The sequence below is a fragment of the Geotrypetes seraphini genome, chromosome 1 (genome assembly GCF_902459505.1).
Source record: "Geotrypetes seraphini chromosome 1, aGeoSer1.1, whole genome shotgun sequence".
Taxonomy (NCBI): domain Eukaryota; kingdom Metazoa; phylum Chordata; class Amphibia; order Gymnophiona; family Dermophiidae; genus Geotrypetes; species Geotrypetes seraphini.
Window position 1 is genome coordinate 245,827,470 of NC_047084.1, and position 26,628 is coordinate 245,854,097.

The 26,628-nt window shown below is 40.9% G+C and overlaps 1 protein-coding gene across 1 annotated transcript; it reads left to right on the plus strand.

Annotated features, from left to right (window-relative positions):
• The first annotated feature begins 2,269 nt into the window (after positions 1-2,269).
• Positions 2,270-25,621, plus strand: QDPR (quinoid dihydropteridine reductase). The gene is made up of 7 exons (XM_033930037.1): positions 2,270-2,424; positions 3,015-3,107; positions 12,275-12,371; positions 15,706-15,846; positions 21,692-21,800; positions 23,124-23,207; positions 25,209-25,621. Exons 1-7 carry the CDS (start codon positions 2,329-2,331, stop codon positions 25,312-25,314), a joined length of 726 nt encoding a protein of 241 aa, XP_033785928.1. The 5' UTR covers positions 2,270-2,328; the 3' UTR covers positions 25,315-25,621.
• Positions 25,622-26,628: the final 1,007 nt, after the last annotated feature.

The window sequence follows — 26,628 nt, forward strand, 5'->3', positions numbered from 1 at the left end:
CTGTAACCAGCGCCTAATGTTAGGCACCTAATTTAGATGCACCCAAATAGATATGCGCCTATCTAAATTGAATAACAAGGTAAATTAAGCTTTTTTAATCAGCAATAATTGAAACTTAGGCGCCTATCAATAAAGAGTGATTCTGAAACAAGGTGCCTCTAAAAATTTAGGCGGCCTTCAAAGAAATAGGCGCTATGCATGTTAGGCATGGGTATGGCTTCGAGTTAGACGCCTTGTTACAGGGTCACTGCACTACAGATTCCTTCTCTTTGCAGCTGCTATCTGGAAATGGCAACACACATAAGCCCCGTTGGGCAAATTAGCCCCCAATATTCAGTGCTGGTGCCCAGACCTCTGGCATAGACATGGGGAACACTTTGGGAACACATGGGAACCCCTTTAAACAGCTTCCAGGGTGCCAAAGCCCAGCAACCAGTTTCTAAACTGTTCCCTCCTCCATTCAAGAATTAGTGTTACTATGTTTTCCTGAAAATAAGACACTGTCTTATATTAATTTTGGGCCCCAAAAAGGTACTATATCTTATTTTTAGGGTAAGTCTTATTTTTATTTTTTTCATGTACAATGATCATCTCTCCCTTCCTCTCCTTCACCTCAGTTCTTCCTATTTCTTTTCCTCCCCTCTCACCCATCCCCGGTGCAGTATCTTTCTAGTCCTCCCTCCCATCCCCCTGTACAGCAGAACCCTTGCAGCTTCTATCCCTCCCTCCCATCCCTTGTGCAGCAGAACCCTTGCAGCTTCTATCCCTTGCAGCTTCTATCCCTCCCTTCCTCTCATCCCCTGCCCCCCCCCAAACATCTTTCTATTATCCTTCATCGGATCTCCTACTCTCCACCTGATCTTTCTCAGGAAACAACTATGTAAGCCTACATGCTCCTCTTTCAGGTTTCCTGGGTTTCCTGTGTTGGGCTAGATTGCCTATCATTCTAGCAAGAAGGCATGAGACCCCCCCCCCCCCCCATGCTGATCCGTTCATCTCTGCCTCCCATCTGAACCCCGACCACGAGACCGAAATACCTGGTAACAAACGGCAGCACAGGCTGCATTGCGGTCTTCTCACGCCTGGGCTTTTCTCTGCCACATCACTGATGATGTCATCAGCAACGTGGCATGGAATGCCCGGGCGTGAGAAGGCTGTGGTTGTGCTGCCATTTGTTACCAAGTATTTCGGTCTCGTGGTCAGGGTTCAGTTGGGAGAGGTGGAAGGGTCAACGGGGTGGGGAAGGACACTGCTCTGCCGGCGACTAGGGCTTATTTTCGGGGGGTAGGGCTTATATTAAGACCTACCCCGAAAATCATGCTAGGGTTTATTTTCAGGGTAGGTCTTATTTTCGGGGAAACACAGTAGGAAGTGACTTGGGAACTGGCTGGTGGGGTTTCAGCATCACTGGCAGAAAAGGTATGTTTAACGTGCGCACAATGGGGATGGGGGGGAGAGGGGATGAGGAATGCATTGACTCCCCCAGTCCACTCCTGGGCACCCCAAAGTTTGGAAAGCTGGCTACACCCATGGCCTGGACTTAACCTGGCACTGACGTTCAGTGTTTTTCCACCACCAGCTGAATATTGGTTGGCATGTTTTCAATTGCCACGGATGGGCAGATTTCCTGGGAATCCTGCAGAAATCTGTCTGTTCCTCGCAATAGAAAATGTGATAATGAAGCCCTATCTCTCTCCTACTGTTTGAACACTCCAGCGCAGTTTAGGGAGAACGCTGGATAATGGTTCAGGATCATTTCTTTCCTATACTGTATTGCCATGAACAATTCTCACCTTTTAAGAAAAGTAGAATAAAAAAAAAAAATAATAAACGATTGTCCTCTCTAGCTTTAAGCGTCTTCTTACTATGATGATTAGTAGTCTCTGCTAATGCTAAATAGCCACTGATTCATCCGATCTAGAGAGGTCAGTGATACAACAGGAAATAAGATTCGAAAAACTTTATTGGTACAACAATTTTCACGTTTGTAGCTAAAGTGCTGTACTAGTTTAAGTGATGGAAACGAAAGACAATTGCAGGTTCCTGGCACTGTTCAGAATTCTTTCATAGCAATCCTCCTTCTCCCAGCACAATCCAATTGAAAAGGAAGGGAATGTAATCTGAAGTATCCAATGACAAAAAGCCACTGCCCAGTGACCAATCGGAGCTGGGCTTACATTTCCACTTTAGTTGCTAGATCGAGCTGCAACCAATAGGAAAAGAGTGGGCAGGGCGCCCGCTCTTTTCTTATTGGTTGTGGCTACAATTAGCCAGGAGCAGTGAGAGTGCACAGTCTGAACAGGCATTGAAAGACAAGAGAGGCAGGACATGGCTGCAGTAGCGGAAACTCAGAAAGTGCTGATTTATGGAGGAACAGGAGCTCTGGGCTCTAAGTGTGTGGAATACTTTAGGTCCAAAAGCTGGGTAAGCAGTGGTATTTAAGTGTGCACTAAATCAAATACTGGGAGTTTTTGTAAAGTAACAGCATGTCCTCAGAGTGCTGGCTATAGCACTGTATTAATGTCGGGAGCTAGTTCGAGATTAGAAATTTACTGTTGTCAGTTGGCTACAAATCAATGTAATTATATTGACCAAGTCTTGGGTTTACAACCTTTGCATGCAGGGATTTGTAGTTTTGGTTTCTGTGTGAATGTTCTAAGAAAGCAAGATTACAAGTCCCTGCTTGCAATGGCTGTAAACTCGGGACGATCATTTTTTCCAGTAGATTTGGATCCTGTTGACAGCCTAGCTGTTGTATGATCTGAGCTGTTGCATTTCAGAGCTTATTCTGCACAGCTGTTGTCTTCCAAATAGTAGTTGAGTTATTGCATAAAGCTCTGACTTGGGGCTTTTTTTTTTTGTCTGTAAACTTCATGAATTGATCTCAACAATTTATCTGGAGATCTGAAAATTGTTATATTGCTAATAGGTTGTTTTTGATCTCTAACACTTTTTTTTAATATGGATGCATATTTAAAATGTTAACATATGATGTTTTCATTTTTATTTATCAGTGGGTAGCTTGCATAGACATAGTAGAAAATGAAAAGGCAAATGCAAATGTCCTTGTGAAAACATCTGACTCGTTTACTGAGCAAACTGATCAGGTAAGTCATAAGATTTTAATTTTTTAAATGAATATCAGGTGGAGGACAATAGAATATATATTTTTTGTCCAAATATGATTGAAAACTGGAGCAGGCTCCTTAATATCATGCAAGCAGCAACCTCTGATACTTACAGTTGTCATTACAATATTCCTACTAATCACAAGGTGCTGTTGAACACTACTTTTGGGTCTGGGTCTGGGTCTGAGAACGAGCTACTGGGATTGCCGTCCATTGGTCTGACCCAGTAAGGCTATTCTTATGTTCTTTGTGAACATGTACCATCAGTGACACATTCCATACCTAAATAAACCCTGAGGTTGCTGTTAATTGATTTTTAATCTGACAGTTTGAATAAAACCATTTTTTCTGGACATCCAGAGACTTGTGTTCCACTTTGTGCTTTCGAACACTATTTTTGTACATGTACTTTGATATTCATACAGATCCATCATGCAGGCAGAAGTTTGGCTGTGTTCGGTTTTCTAATATTGAGATAGACAGAGGGAAAGTCACTTTTGCCCTGAGACTGGGAGCATGGAATGTTGCTACTATTTGATTTTCTGCAAGGTACTTGTGACCTGGATTGGCTACTGTTGGAAACAGGATACTAGGTTAGATGGACCATTGGTCTGACTCTGTATGGGTATTTGTGATCATATGACTGGGCCGAGCAGTATTATCCATCATATATCCACCTCTAGGCACCTTTGTCCCCTGTAACACACAAAACATACAAGGTTACACACTGTTCTTAAAACATGTGACCAGGTCTTCCCGAGGTCCTCCCTGGACTCCTCATTCTCTCGGGTCCTCCCTGGGCTCCGTCCCTCCAAGTCTCTCCGGAGTCTTCCTTTGACCCTGTATTGACCCTCCAGGTCTTTGGCAGCTTCCGGTACAATTCACTGGTCACTCCGCTGGTTGCCACCATCCCAGCTGGTCTTTCTGCCGGATGCCCCTTAGATCTTGGCCAATGCTCCTAGGTCTCTCAGGCTGCTTCACCTGGGGTTCTCTTTGATGGCTCTCAGTGCCATCACGGTCTCTATGCCGGTCACCACAGGTCCTGCCGGTTCCACCACTGATCAGCTGCCTGACCCCCCTCAGCCTTAGAATCTTGCAGCTGTCTCTTGTGGGGCCACTGCCAGTTCCTCACTTCCTGGCCTCTTGGGTCCCTCCACCAGTTATCAAGCTCGAGTCCCTTCCTCGACTCCAGGCTCTACTGGGATCTTTCCTGCCAGTGTATAGGTTCCCGAAGATCCTCCCACCACCAAGCTTCCTCTTATCGGGAATAGTCAACCTGGCCACCCTGGGCCTCCTGCTAGTTAGGCCAGAGACCAGCATTTCTCCTTGCAAGGGTCACCCAGCTTGCACAGGAGTTTTCTGAGCGCTCTGTCCTGGGAGCTGTTCTTTACAGCACCACAATCCACTCAGCACCACAATCCACTCAGAGTGAGTGGAAAGCTCCCAGCTGCACTTGCAGCTCTATGCCAATTAGCTCTCCTCTCAGGTTCAATGAGCTCCACCATTGCTCGGGCTCTCTCTCTCTGTTGGCCAGTGACTGATACTCCACCCTGCAACAGTATTCTTATGTTCTTCACTTTGCTTTTGAGTCACTGTGTTGTTCTAATAAAGGTTTTTCTGTTACATTGGACTTGAGAGTATTTGTTCTCCCTCTGAGGTGTCACTGCTCATCTTGCTTTATTTGTCTAGTTTTGGTGGAGGCTACACAGAACAGGCTGACAGATTCAGTAGGTTGGGTGAAGGGGAAGAGCAGTAGTAGATTTCCAGTCCATTTTATGGAAGTTTGTTTTAGTGAGTTTTTTTCAGACTTTTTCCCCACCTGTGGCCATGAGGGCAGAGAGCTAGAATCCAGGCTGAAGGCAGTGGTCAACTGTGATTCATTATATTTTGAAAGATTGTGCTTCTTCTGTTGTGCTTTATGCAGCACCTTTTCTTTTTTTAATTCTTTATTCATTTTCAAACTTACAATAAGTGTGATAAAATGTCCAAACAAATTAACAATATCTATATCACTTAATAATCATCAGTGGTAACAGTGATAAATAATTAACTCCCCCCTTCCTCCCCTTACCTATCAAATAATCAATACTTATACAATACATAACTATAAAATCCCCCCCTTCCCTCACAATTGAACTTGCTTTATGCAGCACCTTACTAACTCACTGAGAAGTGAAAATGGTGAGCTCATTCATTTAATTTATTATGTGTCTAATGGGCACTGCTCAGCCTAATATGTTCCTTGCTGCTAAAATCTCTGCCTTGCCCTTCTTCAAGGGGCTTCTCCAGATTTCTGAAAGGCAAGCTGGGAGGGTGGATGGGCTTGCAGTCTTTTCTCCATCTCATATGGGCTGAGAATAATTGCAACCTAGCAGACCTCGAAGATGGTGGTTATGACTGCCAAATTTTTGAAAGGCAAGGCGGTTCACAGGATGCAAATATTCTACATTTTTTGGATCTTGTTCTTACTGTTTGTTTGCCATACAAGGGGTAAAATTGTCATGCAATTTACAGTTTTGCCAGTTAAATAATAAATATCACTTGTATGATTTTTGGAGTGGTATATGTGGTTCGTGTGGTTTACTGATGTTGGTGGTGTTCTCCTGACTGGCTTTAGAAAGGGTACTAGCTATGCAGCAGGGGAATTTTGTGAAGTTTCAAGATATTTGGGAGCCATTAACAAGATACTGTAAAGATTGAAAATAATTTTTTCCTCTTAAATATCCACATTCAAGGTGGAGGGAGGGGGTGGGAGGGATATTGTGGTTTTCTTATGAATGCAATTATTGTTTTGTTATAATTAGTTATCAATATTATTGGAATTATATATGTACTTGTTTTAATTATGGGGAAGGGGGAGGAAATTATTGTATTTTGAATTCTTTATGTATTTAAAGTGCGTTTTCTCTAGTGTTTATGCTTTAGTTATTTGTATTGCACCATTAACATTTGAAAATCAATACAATCAATACATAAATAAATAAAATAAATACAATGAGATCTCCTTTAAATGGGCTAAGAAAGAATTATTTACTCAACAAGCTTTGTATTATGGAAACTCGAATAAAGCGGGAAAATTACTAGCTAATATTTAAAAGCAAAAAAAAAGGAAAGTAAAGATTGTGACTACTGCAGATGAAAATGAGGTTACTCATTCTCAAGTTGATAATATATTAAAACAGTTTTTGAAATATTATAAGACTTTGTATTCTTCTGAGCTTTATTCAAATAAAGAACTTGATGGTTTAGAGTTTTTGAATTTAATCGAGGGTCCTAAAATTCCTGAGCATATAAAAGGATCTCTTGATGCACCTATTACATTAAAGGAGATCCAGAGAGCATTGAAGTCCCTTAAAGTTGGATCCACTCCAGGAGGGAATGGATACACTGGAGTTTTATAAATCATTTCAAAATACATTACTGCCTTATTTATTAAATTTATATTAGGCTCAACTGAATAAAGGCTGCATTTCAGGTACTATGGCAGAATCTTTGACTATAGTTTTGCCGAAGCCAAATAAAAATCCTTTATTGGTTTCAAATTACAGGCCAATATCTTTGATAAATGTAGATGGAAAACTGTTGGCTAAGTTATTGGCTTTACGCTTGGCTAAGGCTCTCCCTTATATTATAGGTATGCACCAAACCGGATTTGTTGCTCATAGACATTCTTCACATAACACTAGATTGGCTCTACATATGTTGACCTTAACAAAATCCATGGGGGATCCAGCCTTCTCTGTATCTTTAGATGCGGAGAAGGCATTTGATCGTATAGAAAGGACTTTTATGTACCAAGCAATGGATTGGTTTGGGGTCGGTTCTGGATTTATACAAATGATCAAAGCTTTGTATAGCTCCCCCTTTGGCCAGATTGTATATAAATAATTATTTTTCAGACGGTTTTCATTTGGAAAGGAGAGTTAGGCAAGGATGTCCCTTATCTCCTCTGTTGTTTGATATTGTATTGCAACCCTTTCTATTGGCTATTCAACAAGCAGAGGAAATTCAAGGTATTCCTTATGCTGGTCGGGAATACAAAGTTTCTGCATATGCAGATGATATTTTGCTTCATTTGAGGAATCCTGAATCTACTATTCCACATTTATTGGACTTGATTGAAAGATTTGGAAAATTTTCAGGATATAAAATAAATTGGAATAAATCATAAATCCTACCGCTTAATATACATTCTCAAAAAGGATTGTTTGATCAGTTCCCTTTTTTTGGGGAAAGAAGAAGGTATAAAATATTTAGGAATATGGATTCATAAGACACTGGAAGAAACAATGAAAATAAATGAAAAATCTTTATTGTTAAAGATTACAGAAATGTGTGAGTAATGGAATCCGTTACATTTATCTTGGTGGGGGGAGAGTTCAAACAGTGAAAATGATGATTCTGCCTGTTGTATGTTACCAAATGAGAATGTTACCAATTTATTTTCAAGATTCTTATAATAAAAACTGAATAGTACCAAATTTATTTGGATGGGCAAAACTGCTAGAATAGTTTTAGTATCTCTACAAAAACCAATTGTGGAGGGAGGGGTAAATTTCCCAAATTTTTATAGATATCATCAGGCCTATATTCTGCGTCAGGGTATGTACTGGATCCTGCCTGACCTCATGGAACATTATCCAGAGTGGTTAATTTTGGAACGGAAAATTATGTCCCCAATGCGCTTGTCCCATGTATTGGACATTAAACTACCTAGTTATGCTAAGGATAATAACATTATTTTGGATACCTGGAAGACCTTGAGATGTATAAATAAATTAACTGAAATTCCTATAGAACAGTCTTTATGTCAATTCCTATGGCTGAACTCCAATATACAAATAGGCGGGACTAAAATTGCCTGGAAGGATTGGATGCAAGTAGGCATAATAACATTAGAGCAGTGGTTCCCAACCCTGTCCTGGAGAAACACTAGGCCAATTGGGTTTTCAGGCTAGCCCTAATGAATATGCATGAAGCAAATTTGCATGCCTATCACTTCCATCATATGCAAATCTCTCTCATGCATATTCATTAGGGCTAGCCTGAAAACCCGATTGGCCTGGTGTTCCTCCAGGACAGGGTTGGGAATCACTGCATTAGAGGATGTTATTTCAAATGGGAAATTACTTGAATTTTCATGGTTGCAACAATCTTTTGGTATTTCAAAATGTCAATTTTATAAATGGTTGCAACTGAACCAGGCTATTCAGAAAGGGTTCCCTGAGTTGCGTAATTAAAAAAAATTTTATAGCCTGCAATTCCTCTGCTTTCAGGCAGACATGCTAGGACATCAAGCCGCTAAGTGGTATAAATTAATATCTGAACTTATGAATAAAAAACCCAAAAATGCTCTTAGAGATATTTGGAGCATCGAGATTAAGCAATATATTTCTGCAACTCGATGGCCACGTATTTGGTCTTGGAGGATTAGGTGTACAGCATCAGCATCTATGAAACAAGCTTGGTTTTTTTGTTACATCTTTCTTTTTGAACCCCAGTTAGACTGAATAAGTTAGATAATTCTAGATCTAATAGGTGCTGGCACTGTCACCTAGACAGAAGAACATTAGATCATTTGCTTTTTAATTGCCCTAAGATACTGACTTTTTGGAAATCAATTTGGGGACATATTAATAATATTTTAGAATCTGAGATTCCTTTAATTTATGAAGTAGTAATTTGTGGTACAATTTTGCATATCAAAGATCTCCTAGACAAATATAAAAGACATCTTTTTTAAAATTATGACAAGTACAGCTATACGATTGATTACAAGGAACTGCAAAAACTGGGATCGTCTCAACTTTACATTCTGGTGGGCAAGTCTATGTTTAATCTATAAATATGAGAAAATGAGAGCTGATTTGTTAGGGAATATTAAAAACTTTAAATTAATTTGGGGTCCATTGATGAATTATTATAGTTATGATTTTTGTTGTTAGATAAAATGCATATCTGAGGGGGGAGGGGGGAGGAATATAAGTTTTTTAATTGATCATTTTTAAGGATGGTAATTGGGGGGAAGGGTGATATTTTTGAGGATTGATAAATAAGTCTGAATGGTTATATATGTGTAATTTATGTTTAAAAATGAATAGTGTATTTTGGAAACTAAGATAAAATTTCTGGATATCTTAATGATAGAGAATAGGGTGGGTGGGGGGGATGGTATTGATCTGTATTAATCCTGTAATATATTAAGTGATGTCTAAAGTGTACAATGTTTAATTACTTTATTTTCACTTGTTGAAAGTGTTTTTAAAAAATGAATATAGATTATAAAAAAAAAACCAAACAAAAACATTTGAAAATCAACAAAGAATTATTTTTTTAAAAAAATCTATATTCCAGAACGTCTTCTCCGACGTCAGAATTGACATTGGAGGTGAAGGCTTGTGGGTCCGGCGCTTGTACATGCCAGGCCTGGCTCGGGGAAGCAGGAAGAACAAGATCACAAAGGCAATGCGATTGACTTGTGTTGCCTTTGCGATCTACTGGTCGATCGCGATTGACCATTTGAGCACCCCTGTTCTAGAGGTTCATCCTTTCTCTTTCCCTCTGAATCCTCGCTAGTTACCTGTAAATCTTAAATATGAAAGAAGATCCCCTTGGCTTGAGATCTGGCCTCAAAGCTGAGGATGTCATGCACTGCAATGCAGAAGGTCATCTGTCCAAAACCCATGTCAGCTGTAGCAAAGAAAAAAACTCTGCAATATGTGACATGCAAACCATCATGTAACACAGCTAAATGTCTTGTGCTGTGTGTGACTCCAAGCATTTTAAAGATTAGGTTTGCTTCCTCTCTGTGATTTGATTTTAAAAAGTTTTCAAGATCAGCTATCAAGTTTTGACCCTTGCAGCAATTGGTATAATGACATTTAATATTTTCTGAGTAAAAAATGGTTTTAATTTGGGCCCCTTTGCCTTATACCCACATTCCTCCCATGGAAGAAGGACACAGAGGTCTGAAATGACCTAATATGGCCATTTGCAGCCTCTTGTGTTGAATTACCCTGCAGGTTCTGTGTGCATATGACTGAAATTTGAAGTTATCACTTGGCACTAGAAATGTTAGAGTAGAGAGATCAGTGGAATCTAAGTTTTCTACCATCTTTATATTATGGTAGCCATATAAACCCAACTATTCCCATGAACAGATAGAAATAAGTCATAGTTGCATTTTAAAATTATGCTTACGGAGACCAAAATGAGTACTGTGGCCAGTGCTATAGCTCCCATGCTATGTTTGCCATGCCATGTTTTGTATTATTTAATACTGTGTGTTTGCCATGCTGTGTTAACCATGCTTGTAATACAATGTTTGCCATGCTATGTTTTGTCATACAATGCTTATCATGCTATGTCTCGCCATACCATGTTATGTTATGTTTTGCCATCTCTGTCAGACAATATCCTGCCATACCATGTTTGCCAACACCTTGTATAAAAACATATTAATTTTTATGTAACCCGTTCTGAGTTTCCCTGGGAGGACAGGATATAAAACAAACTAACTAATGCAGGGCTTTCTTGGTCTAAATACCTGTATCTAAGTAGACACTTAACTCACACACCCGCAATCTGCTCCTAACCACAACCACTTCTAACTTTGCGCTTTGGACTAGGTGCCTGCTTTTTACAGAATCGCGCATTTTTGAGTCAGGTGCCTAACTTTCAATTTTATTTTATGTTTATTTTGGGCTTGATATCCCACTAAATGCAAAAGGTCATAGTAGCTTTATATATATATATATATATATATATATATATATATATATATATATATATATATATATATATATATATATATATATATATATATATAATTCTTTATTGATTTTCAAACGTTGATAGTGCAGTACAAATAATTAAAGCATAAACACCAGAGAAAACGCACTTTAAGTACATAAAGAATTCAAAATACAATAATTTCCTCCTCCCTAATTAAAACAAAATTATTGCAGAAAGGAATGCCATTTCTAAAAGGAAAAGCATCAAACAAGACATTCATACAAATTAAAATTGCATATCAAATAACAACAAAATAAAAAGCCTTGATATAAGTAATTGACCGTATCTACCAGTTTCCACCAGCCTCTCCCAAAACTCTCCCAATTAATCCAAAGGAATGTTAAACACTAACTGGAAGAAATGTTTTTAACTTGGATTTAAACTTGGGGAAGGATAGCTCTGCTGTAATGTAAGGCGGAAGATTATTCCAGAGGAAAGGAGAAATACAAAAATGGGCAATTATGAGGTGCCATTATCAGCACCAATTTAAGCCTATTAATCATATGTTAGGTGCCTACATCGGCTAAGTCTGCTGATGTAGGCACCTCACTTTAGGCGGACTTTATAGAATTTGGGGGTTAATGCATGATAAGTGAAGTAGGTTAACTGCCAAACACCTTTCATGCCCACTCTCCACCTTTGCCACCACCTCCTGACAGATTTTCACAAAAATTAAGTAATATCTAACATGCGGTTTAACACATGGCAACGGGCACAGATTTGCAAAACTCCTTAACTTGGTCTTGTGGTAGCTCGTTTCCACATGTTATCTGCACATCATCCCCCAGATTCTGTATAGGGTACGTGCGCAATTTAATTGTGCAATGAACCAATTAGCACAGGTAATTTGGGTGCTAATTGGACATAAATAGACTTTACTTGCCCATCTTTACAAGGTGTTCTCCTATAAAGTTCTGTATGTGTAAATTCTTGTGCGTGGATTTGAAAAGGGGGCATGAGTCATGGATGGTCCAAGAATTATGTGCTCACTGTTACATAATATGCCCGATCTGCACCTAATTTTGGTGTAGGGATTTATACCAGATTTCAGTTGGTGTAAATCCTCGTCCCTTAAAGTTGGGTGCTGATCCTGGCACTAGGCATTATTCTGTAAATAGCACCCAACTTGGACCACCATTCATAGAATAGTCCATAGTGCTCATTTTTTTATGGTGCTGATTTTTTTGGCACCATATATAAAATTTGGTCCCATGTGCTTAGCAGACTTGTAGAAAAGCCTCTTAATTAGGTCTAGCAATTCAGACCTAGAAAAAGATTAATACTGAAATGTTAGACTTTATTAACATGTTGAAAATGTCAACTGTTTCACTCAGTGTTTTTATGCATTCAAGGTCACAGCAGATGTGGGAAAGCTTCTTGGTGAAGAGAAAGTGGATGCCATACTATGTGTAGCTGGCGGATGGACTGGTGGCTCAGCAAAGGCTAAGTGTAAATTTTACAAATCATATTTATTTTATTTCTTCCATTTGTGCGTCGCACATACCTATACAAGCTCTAGGCGACATTACAGAGGAAGTGGTTAGAAGAGGGTAGGGAGGACTATGGAGGGCAGGAAGGAGTAGAGAGGAGAGAAGCATGTAGACTATTTCATAGAAATTCCTAACTTTACAGTCCATATAGTCCAGTGGTCTTCACTAATTTTTAATCGAGGGCCATTTTGGGTCCAAAAGGGTTGAAGGAGAGCTGAGAAGTATCTTCTTACTTGGGGCCATGACACCAATAATGCTTCTCGACATTCATTCCTATCAAAACACCTGGCCTTGGTCACACATGTAGAGCACAGATAAACCCTATGCAAATACAGGACCACAAACTAAAAGTACTAATGTGTACAAACGAAAACCTAAGATACCAGACTCTGCATGCAGTACAACACCAGAGAAATAGAAACAGTGCAATATGTAGACAGCAGATGTAAATTCTCAAAACTGACAGTTGAATCACTAAACTAAAAATAAAAATCATTTCCCCTACCTTTGTCTGGTGATTTCTTTTTCTAATCATCTTTTCCCAGTCTCTGTTTCCACATCCTTCTCTCTGTGCTATTAACTCTGGTTCTGGAGCCTTCTATCCATTTGCTGGTTTTCTCTTTCACTTTCTGCCCTACATCCATCTTTGGCATTAACTTTTTAATATTCAACTTTCTTCAATTTTTCTATTTTCTTCTCAGATCTATCTACTTTTCCATGTCTTCCCATCTATCCACTATCTCCTCCCTCTCTCTGCCCTTCACCTCCCCTCCATCCTATTCCTATCTTTTCTTAAACAGCATTTCTTCCACCTCTCTTCCCTTCCAGAATCTCCTCCCTCTCTCTCCCCCTCTGGTGGTCTGACATCTTTCCCCTCTCCTTCCCACAGTCTTTACTAGGTGCCACAGTGTGGCATCTCTCTCCCCTTCTTCCCTTCCCTCCTTCTCCTTTGTGGTCTGGCATCTCTGTCCTCTCTCCTCCCCCCCCACACACACTTTAGTCTGGAATCTCTCTCCTCCTCCCTTCCCTGGTATGGCATCTCTCTCTTCTTCATCCCTTTCCACCCTTTTTGTGGTCTGGTATCTCTCTTCTCTCCTTCCCACCTCCTCCCTACTGTGGTCTGGCATCTCTCTGTCCTCCCCTACCCTTACTCAGTCTGAAATCTCTTTCTTCTCCTTTTCTTCCCCCTCCAGTAGTCGGACATCTCTCTCCTTCCCTTTCCCCCTTCCTGTGGTCTGGCATCTCTCTCTCCCCTTCCCTCACCACTCCAGTAGTGTTACATTTCTCTCCTTGCCTTTCCCCCTTCTTGTGGTCTGGTATCACGTCTTTCGCTCCCTCCTTCTACTCCCTACTGTGGTCTAACATATCTGTCTTCCTCTTTCCCTTCCCTCCCCTGGAGATCTAGCATCTCTTTCTTTCCTTCCCATTTCTGCGGTCCAGCAACTCTCTAGTAACCCTCCCTCCATGATCCCCCTCCTTGGAATATGATACTTGCTCACCCTTTTCCTTGCCGGCAGCATGAGTGAAGTAAATGCGCTGCTTTTGGGCTGCCAAAGGCAGCATGTTTAGTTCACTCGCGCTACCAGCATCCTGAAGTGTGAAGCAACTACTGGGTCTCACCGGGGGTGGAGGATGGAACCCCGGACCGCCATTAGCTCATGGGCCTTGCATTGAAGACCACTGATATAGTCAGAAACCTGAGTCTGGAGAAGAAACCCCATATTACAGCAGTCAGTGAATAGAAATAGGGCTAAGCAAAGGACTTCCAAAGGGGAAGGAGAACACACAGAGAATAACTTATTGTATAAGTCCAAAATACAGAGGACCTGACATGTCACCTAGTTTTGGTGCAACTCATTAGATATAGGACACAATTATTGCAACACTCTCCCTTCAAGATGTGAATAGTGGTGTGCAAAAAATCTAGCAAAAGTGAAAACTAGATATTTCTCCTTTTGTAAATATAGAAATAAAAGTTTAGCACCATTACCATAAAGTTATAAGTGACTTACAATACAAGAACTGAGCATACCCAGGAATCCAAACCACTTGAATTGAACAAAAATAAAAATTATCCTAGATATCTAGCACATATTTTTGGAATAACAAAGTTTTCAAAAGTCTGAACTTTATTATATTCAGTTGGTTTTCTTGGGATCAAAGGTAAATGTTTCACTGCTAAAAATCTAAATAAAGTGAAATGTGTTTTCTTATATCTAACCTTCGTTATATTGGGATATTGCAGAGTTAAAAAATGTCTAACAACTTGATGTCATTCTTTGGTGGGATATTAACCAAAAATGATATATGTATGCTGACGTATATTTCTTCCTTGACATAGTGCAAGTTTTTTAAATATCACCCTGGCCTAAAAGATATTTTTGATGTAGTTCTTCAAGAGCTATGCTCTTTTCATCAGATCATTGCAGAATGATCAAAGGATGATTGTACCCGATGTATTAAAGGTGGTATTACTGAAGTGGTGTTTTGTTTTAGTGTTGTAATGACATGTTTGCATAGGGATGAGAAAATAGAGGAAAAGAAGGCCTTCTATTTTGAATATTCCCATTATCCATTTAGTTACATGTGGAGGATAGCAATCTAGTATGTTGTATGTGGCATTTTTGGATTTATTTTGCAGCTTTTTCAGTAGTAGCTAGGAGTTTGTTACATTCAGGTACACTAGGTATTGCCCTGTCCTTGGAGGGCTCACAATCTAGGAGCTCTTTTACTAAGCAGTACTAGAAAGTGGCCTGTGCTATTTTTAGTGTATGGGTTTTCCACACTCCGAGGTCACTTCTAGCGAGGCTATAAAATGGCCGCAGTTTATTTTTTTCCCCCATTAATGGCTACATGATATTTTCCCAATTAGCACATTGCCATTAGTACATGAGCCTTTACTGCCTCTTATTTTGTAGGCCTTAGGGGTTCCCCACTAATCCTGTGCTAATCAATTAGCACACAGCAGTGCCCACATGCTAACTAATTAGCACAGGACATGTTTACTCTCCACCTCCAAACACACCCCTGTGTTAAAAAAAAATGAAATCAATTTTTAGTGCATGGGTAGCACGTGCCAATCCCAGAACTACTACGGGACACCCAAGTACATGGTAGTGCCTTTTTAGCTGCTTACCTCAGCTTAGAAAGGGACCCCTAAGTTTGTACCTGAGATAAATTAGGGTTAAGTTGGAGAGAGTATTGGTGATATTTTAACACTGGCTACCTGGTTCTCGGCCCACTGCTGTAATTAGTACACTGGGAGCTAAGAGCATTCTGTATTATGTTCTCAGCGTTTTACAAGAGCTGTGACCAGATGTGGAAACAGAGTGTTTGGACCTCGGCAATTTCCAGTCACCTGGCCGTGAAACACCTGAAAGATGGCGGCTTGCTTACCCTGGCTGGAGCGAAGGCAGGACTTTCAGGGACCCCAGGTACCACGTACAATGTCCTTTTTAAACATTAAAAATATTGGGGTTAAAATTCAACGAGTGACAGAGTTGTTTTTTTTTTTTTTTTTTCTGGCATCGGCATTACACTCCAGTATTAATGTGTTTTTGCACAGTATGTTTTAATAACTGCACTGGGAATTTAATGGGACCTGTGATTATTGTGGTTTGGGTTTTGAGCTCTTGGTGAAATACTCCTATATCGTATTATAGCTGCTGAAGATTTTATTTATTTAATTAGTGGTTTTAAGAATCCTTTCTAGGAGGCTGTCTAGCTAATTATGTTCACTTGCTCTCATTTCTCATTATTTTCTAGCTTTTGTTTGAATTGCAGAAAAAAAAAAATTGGCCTGGTATTTAAAACTGTTTCCCAAGTCCTGGAGCACCCCCTTGCCAATCTGGTTTTCAGGATATTCACAATGAATATGCATGAAAGAGATTTACATACAATGTAGGCAGTGTTTGCAAATCAACTTCATGCATATTCATTGTGGATATCCTGAAAACTTGACTGGCAAGAGGGTTCTCAAGAACTGACTTAGGAAATGCAGCTGTTTGGGGGAAATTCCCTTGCCATGATCAGCTCAGCTAGCTAAGAACGCCCAACACCTCACCTCGACACCCCACCTCCCCCTACCCCATTTCTTAAAAATGATCCAGCAGAAGGGATGCTCCCTCTTTCCCTCCTGCCGGCAGGCCCATCTCAAAATGGCAGACTTTCCCCTTCCCAGTGCATTCTGGGATGCACTGCTTGGGACCTAAGGCCTTGATTGATCCAGGCGCCTAAGCCCCGGGTGCCTAATGCCATTTTGAAGAGGCAGCCCTGCTGGCAGGAGAGAGTGGGCATCCCTCCTGCCAGATCATCTTTTAAGGTACGGGTTGAGGGGTGTCAGAAGTTGTTAGGGGGTGTCCGGGGGGGAGCTGTCTTTCAGGCAGGAGGGAGCGGGCATCCCCCTGATGATCTTGGGGGGGGGAGAGAGAGTGTCCTCTGCCTCCACAGCTGGCTGTGCTGATCAGCTGAGCTGGCAGGACTCCCTGAATCTGTGGCTTCGGCGAGTCCTGCCGGCTCAGCTGATCGGGGATTCCCGTGCTGCAATCAGCTGATGGCAAGTGGCGTCTACTGTTGGGTTGGGAAATGTAGGCCAGCATTTTGCAAGCCTACATTTCAGGCGTCTGTCTCCCGTCTAGGGAGATGTGTAGGGATGCTTAAGCTCGTCCAAGGCCACTTCCAGGCAAAACCATGCCCACATTCCGCCTTGGGCGTACTTAAGCATCCCTACATGTGTCTGTAGACGTGCTACACATGCCTAAAATTTAGGCGTTCGTCCTCACAGATTTATTATTATTATTATTTTTTTTTTAGAAATGTGTGTCCTGATTAGCTGTTGAGAAGGCAGTAAGTAGGACAACTACCACTGCCTATAATCGGGATGCCATTTGGAGAATCAGCCCTTAACCAATTAGCACTGTCACACCCTCTTTCCACACCCCCTTCCCAGAAGATAAAACACTTTTTTTTTTTTAGCTTGCACTGAACTTCCTGCGGTAATTGCACAGTAGTGCTTAGTGCAGCTTAGTAATAAAGGACCCCAAGCTGAATAAGTTACTTGTGTTCCTTTCTGTAATTCTCACTTTTGGTAATGTTTTTGCCATGCTGGTTTCTTTTTACTTCCGTGGGCTCCTGGCTCAGTCAGAACTATTCTTTATGTGGCTATGGTGCCTTATGCTTATGGTGCCTTATGCCTTACCCCGAAGTACCACGGTTTGCGGCAGTTCGGGGATCGCTATCGCGGCAGGGGAGATGAGGCATCTCTCCTGCCGCGATCGTTGCGGTCAGGGGTGGGCAGGTTGCTGGAGCCGCTGAGCTGATCGCGGCAGCTGCAATCAGATCAGCGGCCCCTTTTCGGAACTTATACCTGTTTAGACTTGGTCTAAGTCAAGACGTATAAGTTCCGACTAGGTAACCTGTTCAAGGTTTTGATTATACTTGCTGTACGACTAAGTCTAGGTTGGCCCATCTCTCGCCCTTTCCCCTCCTCTAAAAACGCTTCTTTTCCCTCTAGGTGTTTAGAGGTAGGGGAAAGGCCTAAGCTGGTTTTAGATACGTCTAAAACTAGCTTTGATTATCGATACTTGGACGATCTGGCTTTTTGATCATCCAAGTACCGATTTAGGCCCCTTTTTGGACGGGTTTTTAAATTTATTATGAGCCCCTTATTGTATATATGATGTCTGTTTTATTATAAATAAATAAAAATTATTGAACTAAATTTTATCATAGCTTCTAGTGGGTGGTATTCTCTTCTTTTGGTAAAGAAGTCTATTTATGTATTCAATTTTTTTTAGCCTGGCCTCCCAAAGAAGCTCAGAATGGGTTACAAATCAGGTACTCAAGCATTTTCCCTAGCTGTCCGGTGGGCTCAAAATCTATCTAATGTACCTGGGGCAGTGGAGAATTAAGTGACTTGTCCAGGGTCACAAGTAGCAGCACAGGGTTTGAACTCGCAACCTCAGGGTGTTGAGGCCGTGGCTCTAACCATTACACCATACTCTCTCCTACTGTGACCTTTCTCTTTTCATTCCTTATCATGCTCCCTTGTCCTTGGGCATGTTAATTAATAACAAATTGGCAGTGAGTGTACAAAGCCAAGCAAGAGCAGCAAAAACTGGATGCATGCTAGAATGCAGTCTATGGGTAGAGAAACAAGGCAGGAAGATATCAACCTGCCAGTGATTTTTCATAGTGACATGTACTGTATATGCCGAAAGGGTTCTAAATTAGTTATTGACGTTAGAAAAAACATGTTTGAGATGGTCTAATACTATGTAGATATATCAAAGGAACCTACAGAAATCTCTGTGATGATCTTTGTACCAGTGCAAATACAAATCAGACAAGAATGGTTTGTAAGATGACAAGATAACATATTTTTTTTTAATCTTTATTGATTTTCAAACTTTGACAGTACAATACAATTAATTGAACATAAAATACTGCATAAAACACACTATTAACTACACAAGTAATACATAAAACAATCATTTTCTCCCATCCTCCTCCAAATTATTAAAACAATAAGACATATGATGTGATTACAATATTGTAATTAACATATTTTATCATCTGCAAAAGGAAGGAATTTTGTTTACAATGCGGTAACTTCTCTAGAACAGTTGCCAGCAATTCGTTCAACACCACACCAAGGATCTGCCTCACAAAGGCTTTTCTCCCATTCTGTAGATTCAGAGTCTGTTACACGTCACAAGTAAATTGCACATTTTATTATTTCAAGAGGAAAAGCTATTGATGGGTCATGGTAGGATACCTCTTAGCTCTGAACTGATACTTTGAGCTGGGAAAGACATTTTTTTTTCACTGAAAACAAAAAAGAAACTGCAGATGGGAATGTACGAAGACAGGAATCTTTATTTTAAAAACCCCATATAATTTCTTTACTGAAGCTCATGTGTAAAAGATGAAAGTATTGACAAGATTTTTCAAAACATAAAGCTGATTGAATTAATAACAGAGTTGAACCGCTTCTGTAAGCTGCCTTCATGATCTTAGTTGTATGGTTTCAATTGATGTGTATTTCTAGACAGCATGACCTGTTTACTATTTGCCAGTTGTTTGTTACTCATTAAACATGAAAGCCAGTGGGATTGAGAAAGAGTAGTTGTGTAACTGCAGAAATAGTATACTAGCATTTGACATTTTAGTCCCATTTTTCTGTTACAAAGAGGCACTAAAGGGATCCATTTCTTCTATTTTGGGGTTTTGTTTATTTTTGGGTAAGAGGGGTTTTACTCCTTTTTATGAGATTTATTTTTGACAGAAATGTGTGCATTTGTATAGTATAGTCTTGATTATTTGACATAAATGGGACTGATCCATTATGGATAAGTGAAAAGATGGATAATATGGAAAATATAATTTTTGCATAAGAACAAGCCATTTAGAGAATTGTGCCTGCTTAATCACAAAGAAAGGTGGGTCAGCTGCTTATCTTTGCCGAGGGATCCCTTGTTATCAGCAGATCGTGGCAAGGGAATGACCGATCAGCTGAGCCAGCAGGACTCCCTGAAACTGCGGGAGTGGCTTTTGGTATCTGGATCAATCGGAGTCTTAGGCCACTCCCTGGAAATCCCTGGATCTTATTGGATCTTATTGGCCCAGGTGCCTAAGGATCTTATTGGCCCAGGTGCCTAAGGCCCTTCCTATGGGAGGGGCCTTAGGTATCTGAGCCAGTCAGGTCCTTAGGCCTCTCCCCGGTTCATCCCAGGATGCACCGGGAAGGGGAAGCCCCGACATTTTGGAAGAGGCTGGCCTGCCTGCAGGAGGGAGTGGCCATCTCTCTTCCTGGCCTTCTTCAAAGATTCAAGGGGTGGGAATCAGGGTGGAATGTTGAAGTGTCAGGGGTGTTGGGTGGAATATTGGGGGTTCAGTGGAGTGTCGGGGGTTTGAGGGATTGAAGGGGCCTGGTGGCAGGAGGAAGTGGGTGAATGGGAGTGTCAGGGGAGTTGGGCAGGAGGGAGTGGGTATAACACTGGTGAAAGGTAAGCTACTCAGCTGAATTTTGAGTACATGTGGTCTAGGCTGGTAGTATAGAGTTTCAAGGAAGGTTAAGACAGGTTTCTGGAGGTCAGGTTCATTAATTATTAACTAAATATACCTAAGAGTCTCAACTTTTTATGATTCTGGGAGCAAGAGATAAGGGACAAGTTCCTATTGGGATCTGCAAGGAACTTCCAAGTTATCCAGACTAGCCACTGCCAGAGATAAGATGCTAAGCATGACAAACCATTTATCTGGCCTTAGCATGGCACCTCTTGCTGCTTTTAATTCATTTCAAACAGTGCAATAAGGTAGCTAGCTAACTAACATTCTGATCATCCAGTGTTAACAGGCTGTTATCTGAGCTGATTTATATCTATCGCTGCAGTATTGTACTACTGTGATTGCAGACATTGACACTGATGTTCAGTTCCATTCAGCTGTTCGGGGCAGGAAACTTTTTTTTTTTTAAATGGGCTCAGATGCTTTGTGTGTGTGTTTGTGTGTGTTATACATACACAATATCTGCCCCATTAAAAAAGAAAAAAGCCCCCTCCCCGACACCTCCCAGACGAACTAGCACCGGAGACTGACACCCCCCGGATCATCGAAAATTGGCAGAAGGGATGCCCACTCCCTCCTGTCAACGGAGGAACCCTCCCCCCAAGCCAGGTGCCCCCAAACATCCCCTACCCAACTCCCTTCCCACCCCCCAAAAAAGGCAGGAGTGGACGCCTACTCCCTCCTGCCACTGGATGCTCCCCTGAACCCCATATTGCACAGTGAGGGGCCTAAGGCCATGATTGACTCGGTGCCTCCCAAGGGGCACCTAAGAAAGTCAGGAGCAGTTAGTAAAGTAGAAGACAGAATGGCTGGGTAGGTAAAGAGTACAGAAAATGGGTTCAGTGGATTCTTTATTTTCTACTGCAAATCACTACAAACATGATTTGAGAGGATTAGTATCTGGAACAGAAAATGTAGTGTTATTGTAGGAAGCAAGGGAGAGAAAAATCTATTGATATGTGCATGGATGTTTAGTAGAAGGTACACAGAGTGGCAAAAGTTCAAACCTGAGTTAATTCATTTTTTGTAATCTCTGGATTCTACTAAAGGAATGGAGAATGGTGTGTAGTTGACCTGCAGCCTTCTAAATTGGTCCTCATTTACTATATTATTGTTCTTGACTAAAAATATCTTTTGAAACCTTCTTGCACTGACTGTGTTTCATAAATCCTTTAACTAATTGTCATTCTACCTCCTCCTTGCCTTTAATAGGGATGGTGGGCTACGGCATGGCTAAAGCAGCTGTACATCAGCTTTGCCAGAGTCTTGGGGGTGAAAAGAGTGGATTACCAGCTGGTTCTACTGCTGTTGCTATTCTGCCGTAAGTGACATCATAATTTTCTCCTCTTGTACAAATATTTTTGTTATAGACAGGTTTGTGCAAGAGCACTAAGCACTTAATACTATTTATTATTTCTGTAGCACTACTAGACGCACGCAGCACTGTACATTAAACATGCAAGAGATGGTCCCTGCTTGAAAGAGCTTACAATCTAATTATGACAGACATAAAGGACAAAAAGGGTGAATCTATATACATGTTACTCAGGTAGGGAATTACAAGGGGATGGATGAGGTGGATAGGGTAGGGGATTATAGAGGGAATGACAAACAGATATGGATGCTTTACAAGTTAGAATTAACTAGTGGCTTATTAGTGCATCTCAAAATGTAATTTGTGCATGAGTATATAGACACAAATGTCATTTGCATCTATAGCCTTTACTGTGGTGCTGAGTCCTATGGCTGCATTATTAATTTCTGAAGAAAAGGACACAACACCAAAACGGAGAGCTGCATAGGAATGGGGATGGAAGAAGTTGCTGTGGGATTCCTGCAGAAGTGTAGTCAAAAATCTCTGACTCTAGAGTGAAGCTTAGAATACACTGAGAGGGGCAATTGGAGCACCAAAATGAGGCTTGACATGTCTAGAGTGGCAGCAGAAACACCAGAATGAGGCTTGAAACACTCATGGGTTCAATAGTGAACACCATCCAAAAACCCATGGGAGCTATGAGCAAGTAAATAATAGTGTCAATTCCTGTGGGTATGGGTGGGGGGATAGAGGAGACTAATAGTGGGGATGGAATGGATTTTAGCAGGTACAGGTGGGTACGAGTTAGAATCCTTTCGGGATTGGTAGGAATGGGTGAAATTGTACAGCTAGGGTGAAAGTGTACAGCTAGGATTAGTTTAACTTGTGTGTCTGTATTGGGAAGGGGAGAGGAGGCTATTCTGCCTTTGTTGATTTCTGTGAATTAGGGAATGCTGGATGGCCATCTCTTCCATTAAGATTTAACTTCACAATTAAATCTTCTGTTGTCACTTATTGCCAATTTAAATTTTTTTGTGTGATTTAGCCCTGCAACAAGCCTATCTGCTGGGCAGAGCTGATAATAATGTGTAATTTTTCAAGAGGTATAAAGTAAGGATAATTCTTATGGCTATTTTTATTATTTTTTTGTGCTGTTCTCACATATAATGTTAGAGTTGAATCAATATATTTTAATATACAGTGCTGCTGTTTGTTCCACAGTATAATCTCACTAAAGACACATACACACAGTATGAAGAGCAAAAGACGATAGCTGTTGTAATGAAAGACATACTGTACAAATAAAACTCTTATCTCTCCTAATCACAGGGTTACCTTGGATACGCCAGCGAACAGAACAGCGATGCCTAATGCAGACTTCAGTTCCTGGACACCGCTAGAATTTGTTGCTAAGTGAGTAGATATACCATGACCAAAAGATTCCCAGCAATTGTTATAACCACCCGGTTTTTCTGCTTTGAAGGTGGATAATTTAGTTCATCACATTATTCCCTTTCAATCACTCCCTTCTCATGCTCTCTTTTTATCAGTTTTTTTCCCAGCATAGTTAATAATTGTGCACTCTCCCTTCCCCTATCCCATCCTGCTTCTCCATCACTTATCCTGTTGCCCTTTTCAATCTTCAGTCTTCTTTCTCACTTCTAATCATAAACTACATTAAGTTAGTCCAATAAAAAAAATATTATTTTTCTTTGTTTTTGTTTTATTTCTACATATTTCCTTGTAGAGTGGGCTAACACGGCCACCACACCATTTCACTCAGCATAGTAGATGATGGCAAAAAAGACCCAGTATATCCAGGCTGCCATCAGTCACATTCATTATCAATACCGATTACACCATGAGGCTCTCTATGATTTAAGACAATGTATTTAAGCACAACTGAAGTTGAGGGTGGTATTTATAAGAATGAGTGCAACTTTGATGTACATTCTGAAGAGTTAAAGGGTGCTGCTGATTTTCAAGAAAATACTTCGGGATCCATTTTTTCTTAATGCATTGGATATTTCCCTTGATCTGTCCTCCTGTCAGCTCTGTGGCGTGACCATGCTGAAAAGAAATGTTTCGGGAGCCTGCCAATGCGATCTCCGTGTGATGAGTCAGGAGTTTGCCGAGGGGAAAAAGCAAGGTTCAGGATCGAGCCTTCTTCAAGAAACTGTCTTTACATTCAGGCTGGGCCGGCGTGAGACGATTGCGGCGCTGGGGAAGAGAGTGCCCAGCAAAGGCTCTAGAGTCGGCCTCCGCATGTTCCCTCTGCCGCGGTCCCACCCCTCCTCTGACGTACGGGACCGCTGCTGAGGGAATATGTGGCGGCAGGCTCCTTTTTGATGCGGCGGGCTTCTTTTCAACACGGCTCCTTTTCACTTGCTGGGCTGCACCTGATGGAGGGAGGGAAGGCACGGCGGGTCTCATCAATGTCAGGAATTGTTTGGCGGACCAAGTTTTATTGGCCCGTGGGCTTGACATGTCTGATTTACAGGTATGGATGGGGGGGTATTATATTCGCTCCATAAGTCGCACCCTTATTTCCACCCACTTTTGGGTGGAAAAAAGTGTGTTTTATGGAGTGAAAAATACAGTATTTGATTTCTTAGCTGCCGCTGCTGCCACACACTGAACTGAGAGTTTCAATGTATCCTCAATGGGGACCCGTGCATTCTTTTCCTGGGCGGTGACTCTTAGCTAGGGTAGGAATGGATAAACATGTTCTGCTACAGTGTGTGTAGCTGGTGTCACTCCTTGTATGGATGTGTGTGTGGTTAGCAAGCTAGTTACTACTTCCATTAAAGGCCTGAATGAAGAGCCAAGCTTTCACCTGCTTCCTGAATTAGTGAGGTTTCATGTAACACAAGATTTTCAGGGAGTACAATCCAGAGTGTGGGGCCCCTCTGGAAAAGGCTTGCTGGTGGGTATCACATTGTGTGATATCCTTTAGAGAGGATGTCGTTAGGAATACTTCTTGGGAGGATCTTAGTGAGAGGTCAATGTTTCGCCCATGTCCCTCCTCCCCTATGAATGCTCTCTTATAGTTGCACGCTATGTCATTTGTACGCTTATATTCTAGAATACCACTGTGCGAACATGTGAATGAATGTCACATTCATGTGCATAAGCGATAGTATTCTATGATCTTAGCACACAAAAGGCATTTTCATTTAGGTGCTAAGATTGTAGAATTAGGGGGAAAATATTAAGGTACAATCAGGACCTTCAAATTTAGGTGTGCTGGATGTATTATGGGTATAGGGAGTGCCTCTTCTAAAATCATGTCTGCTGATTTACATGCATAAACAGTGTCTCTTCACATGCATAAACTTTTTGATATCTCTTCTTTTGTCTGTTTAAATGTATGATCTCCTCCACTAGCAATATTGTGTTTTCCCTTTCTAATAGAAAATTTTATGAGTGGACTATTGGCAACAACCGGCCAAAATCAGGAAGTCTTATCCAGGTGATTACCACAGAAGGCAAGACTGAACTCTCTCCAGCTCATCTTTAACCAGTGACGGTTTGCAGAAATGCCAGCAAGGAGATTGTTTATTAAATTTGCTGCACTGCCTCTCTTGTAAAACAAATCGAAGCAGTTTCCACATAGGGTTACCAGATGTCCGAGAAAACCCGGCCATGTCCTCTTTTTAGAGGACTGTCTGGACAGATTTCCAAAACACAGCAGTTTCTGAGCTCGAGGCTGCAGCTGGAGATCCTTCAAGCATGTGCAGATGCGACATGACAGTACATGTATTTGTGTGATGTCATTGCATTGCATCCGTGCATGCTCAGCCTGGACGTGGGGGAAGAAGAGATGAGGGCGGGGCTGGGGGGCGGAACAGGGGTGGGGGCCATATGTCTTTTTTTTTTTTTTTTTTTTTTTTAAATTAAGAAATCTGGTAACCCTATTTCCAGAAAAATTACAAATAGCTATTGAAGTGTGAATATCTCCCCATGCAGTCTGGTTGTGACTGTATTTGTGACTGTATTTTTTTTTTTAATTAAGAAATCTGGTAACCCTATTTCCAGAAAAATTACAAATAGCTATTGAAGTGTGAATATCTCCCCATACAGTCTGGTTGTGAATGTATTTGGTACATTGTGTAATTTAGCTTTAATAAAATGTACTACTGGTTCTGTGTATCAGTTACTATGGACCAAAGTTGTTCACCCAAAAGCCAACATGGTTGCTGTAGCTGAAGTACCCTGTGCAAATCTAGACAGCTTTTCTATATCAAAGTATTTTGTGAAAACTGCCATTGATTGTTATCTAGAAGAAGTTGAGGGTTAATGAAGATCTAATGCTGACAGTGTTTTATTTCAAATAAATATATATTTGGTTTGCTTACTTGTCTGAATGTATCAAGTATCGTATATTAAATTTAGGTGCCTGACAGATTATTTTCTGATTATTGAAAGCACCATTGAACTTGAGACTTTTAGCATATGTTATAATTAAGCATCAATCAGGCAGAATCCAAGGAATAGGCATAGTTAGAGGATAATTCTATTAAGATCTGCCTAGATTTAGATTGTAGAAATGTGCTTAAATGGTGATATTCTAGTTGTAAATGGTCACATACCTTTGTGACCATAGGCACCAGCTCTGTGGCTGCCTAAGCAGCCCCAATACTTTAAGAATATTGTACATCTGGGGCAGCAAGTTCCATGCTATGGAGGTACAGGGAGACACAGGAAGGAAGTGCTTCTGTATCCTAATTACTGCTCTTGCCTACCCCTTGTTCTGCCACGTATTTATCTAACAAGGGTATGTAGAAGTCACCGCCAACAAAGCTTCAGAGTAATATGATTCTTTATTGCATAC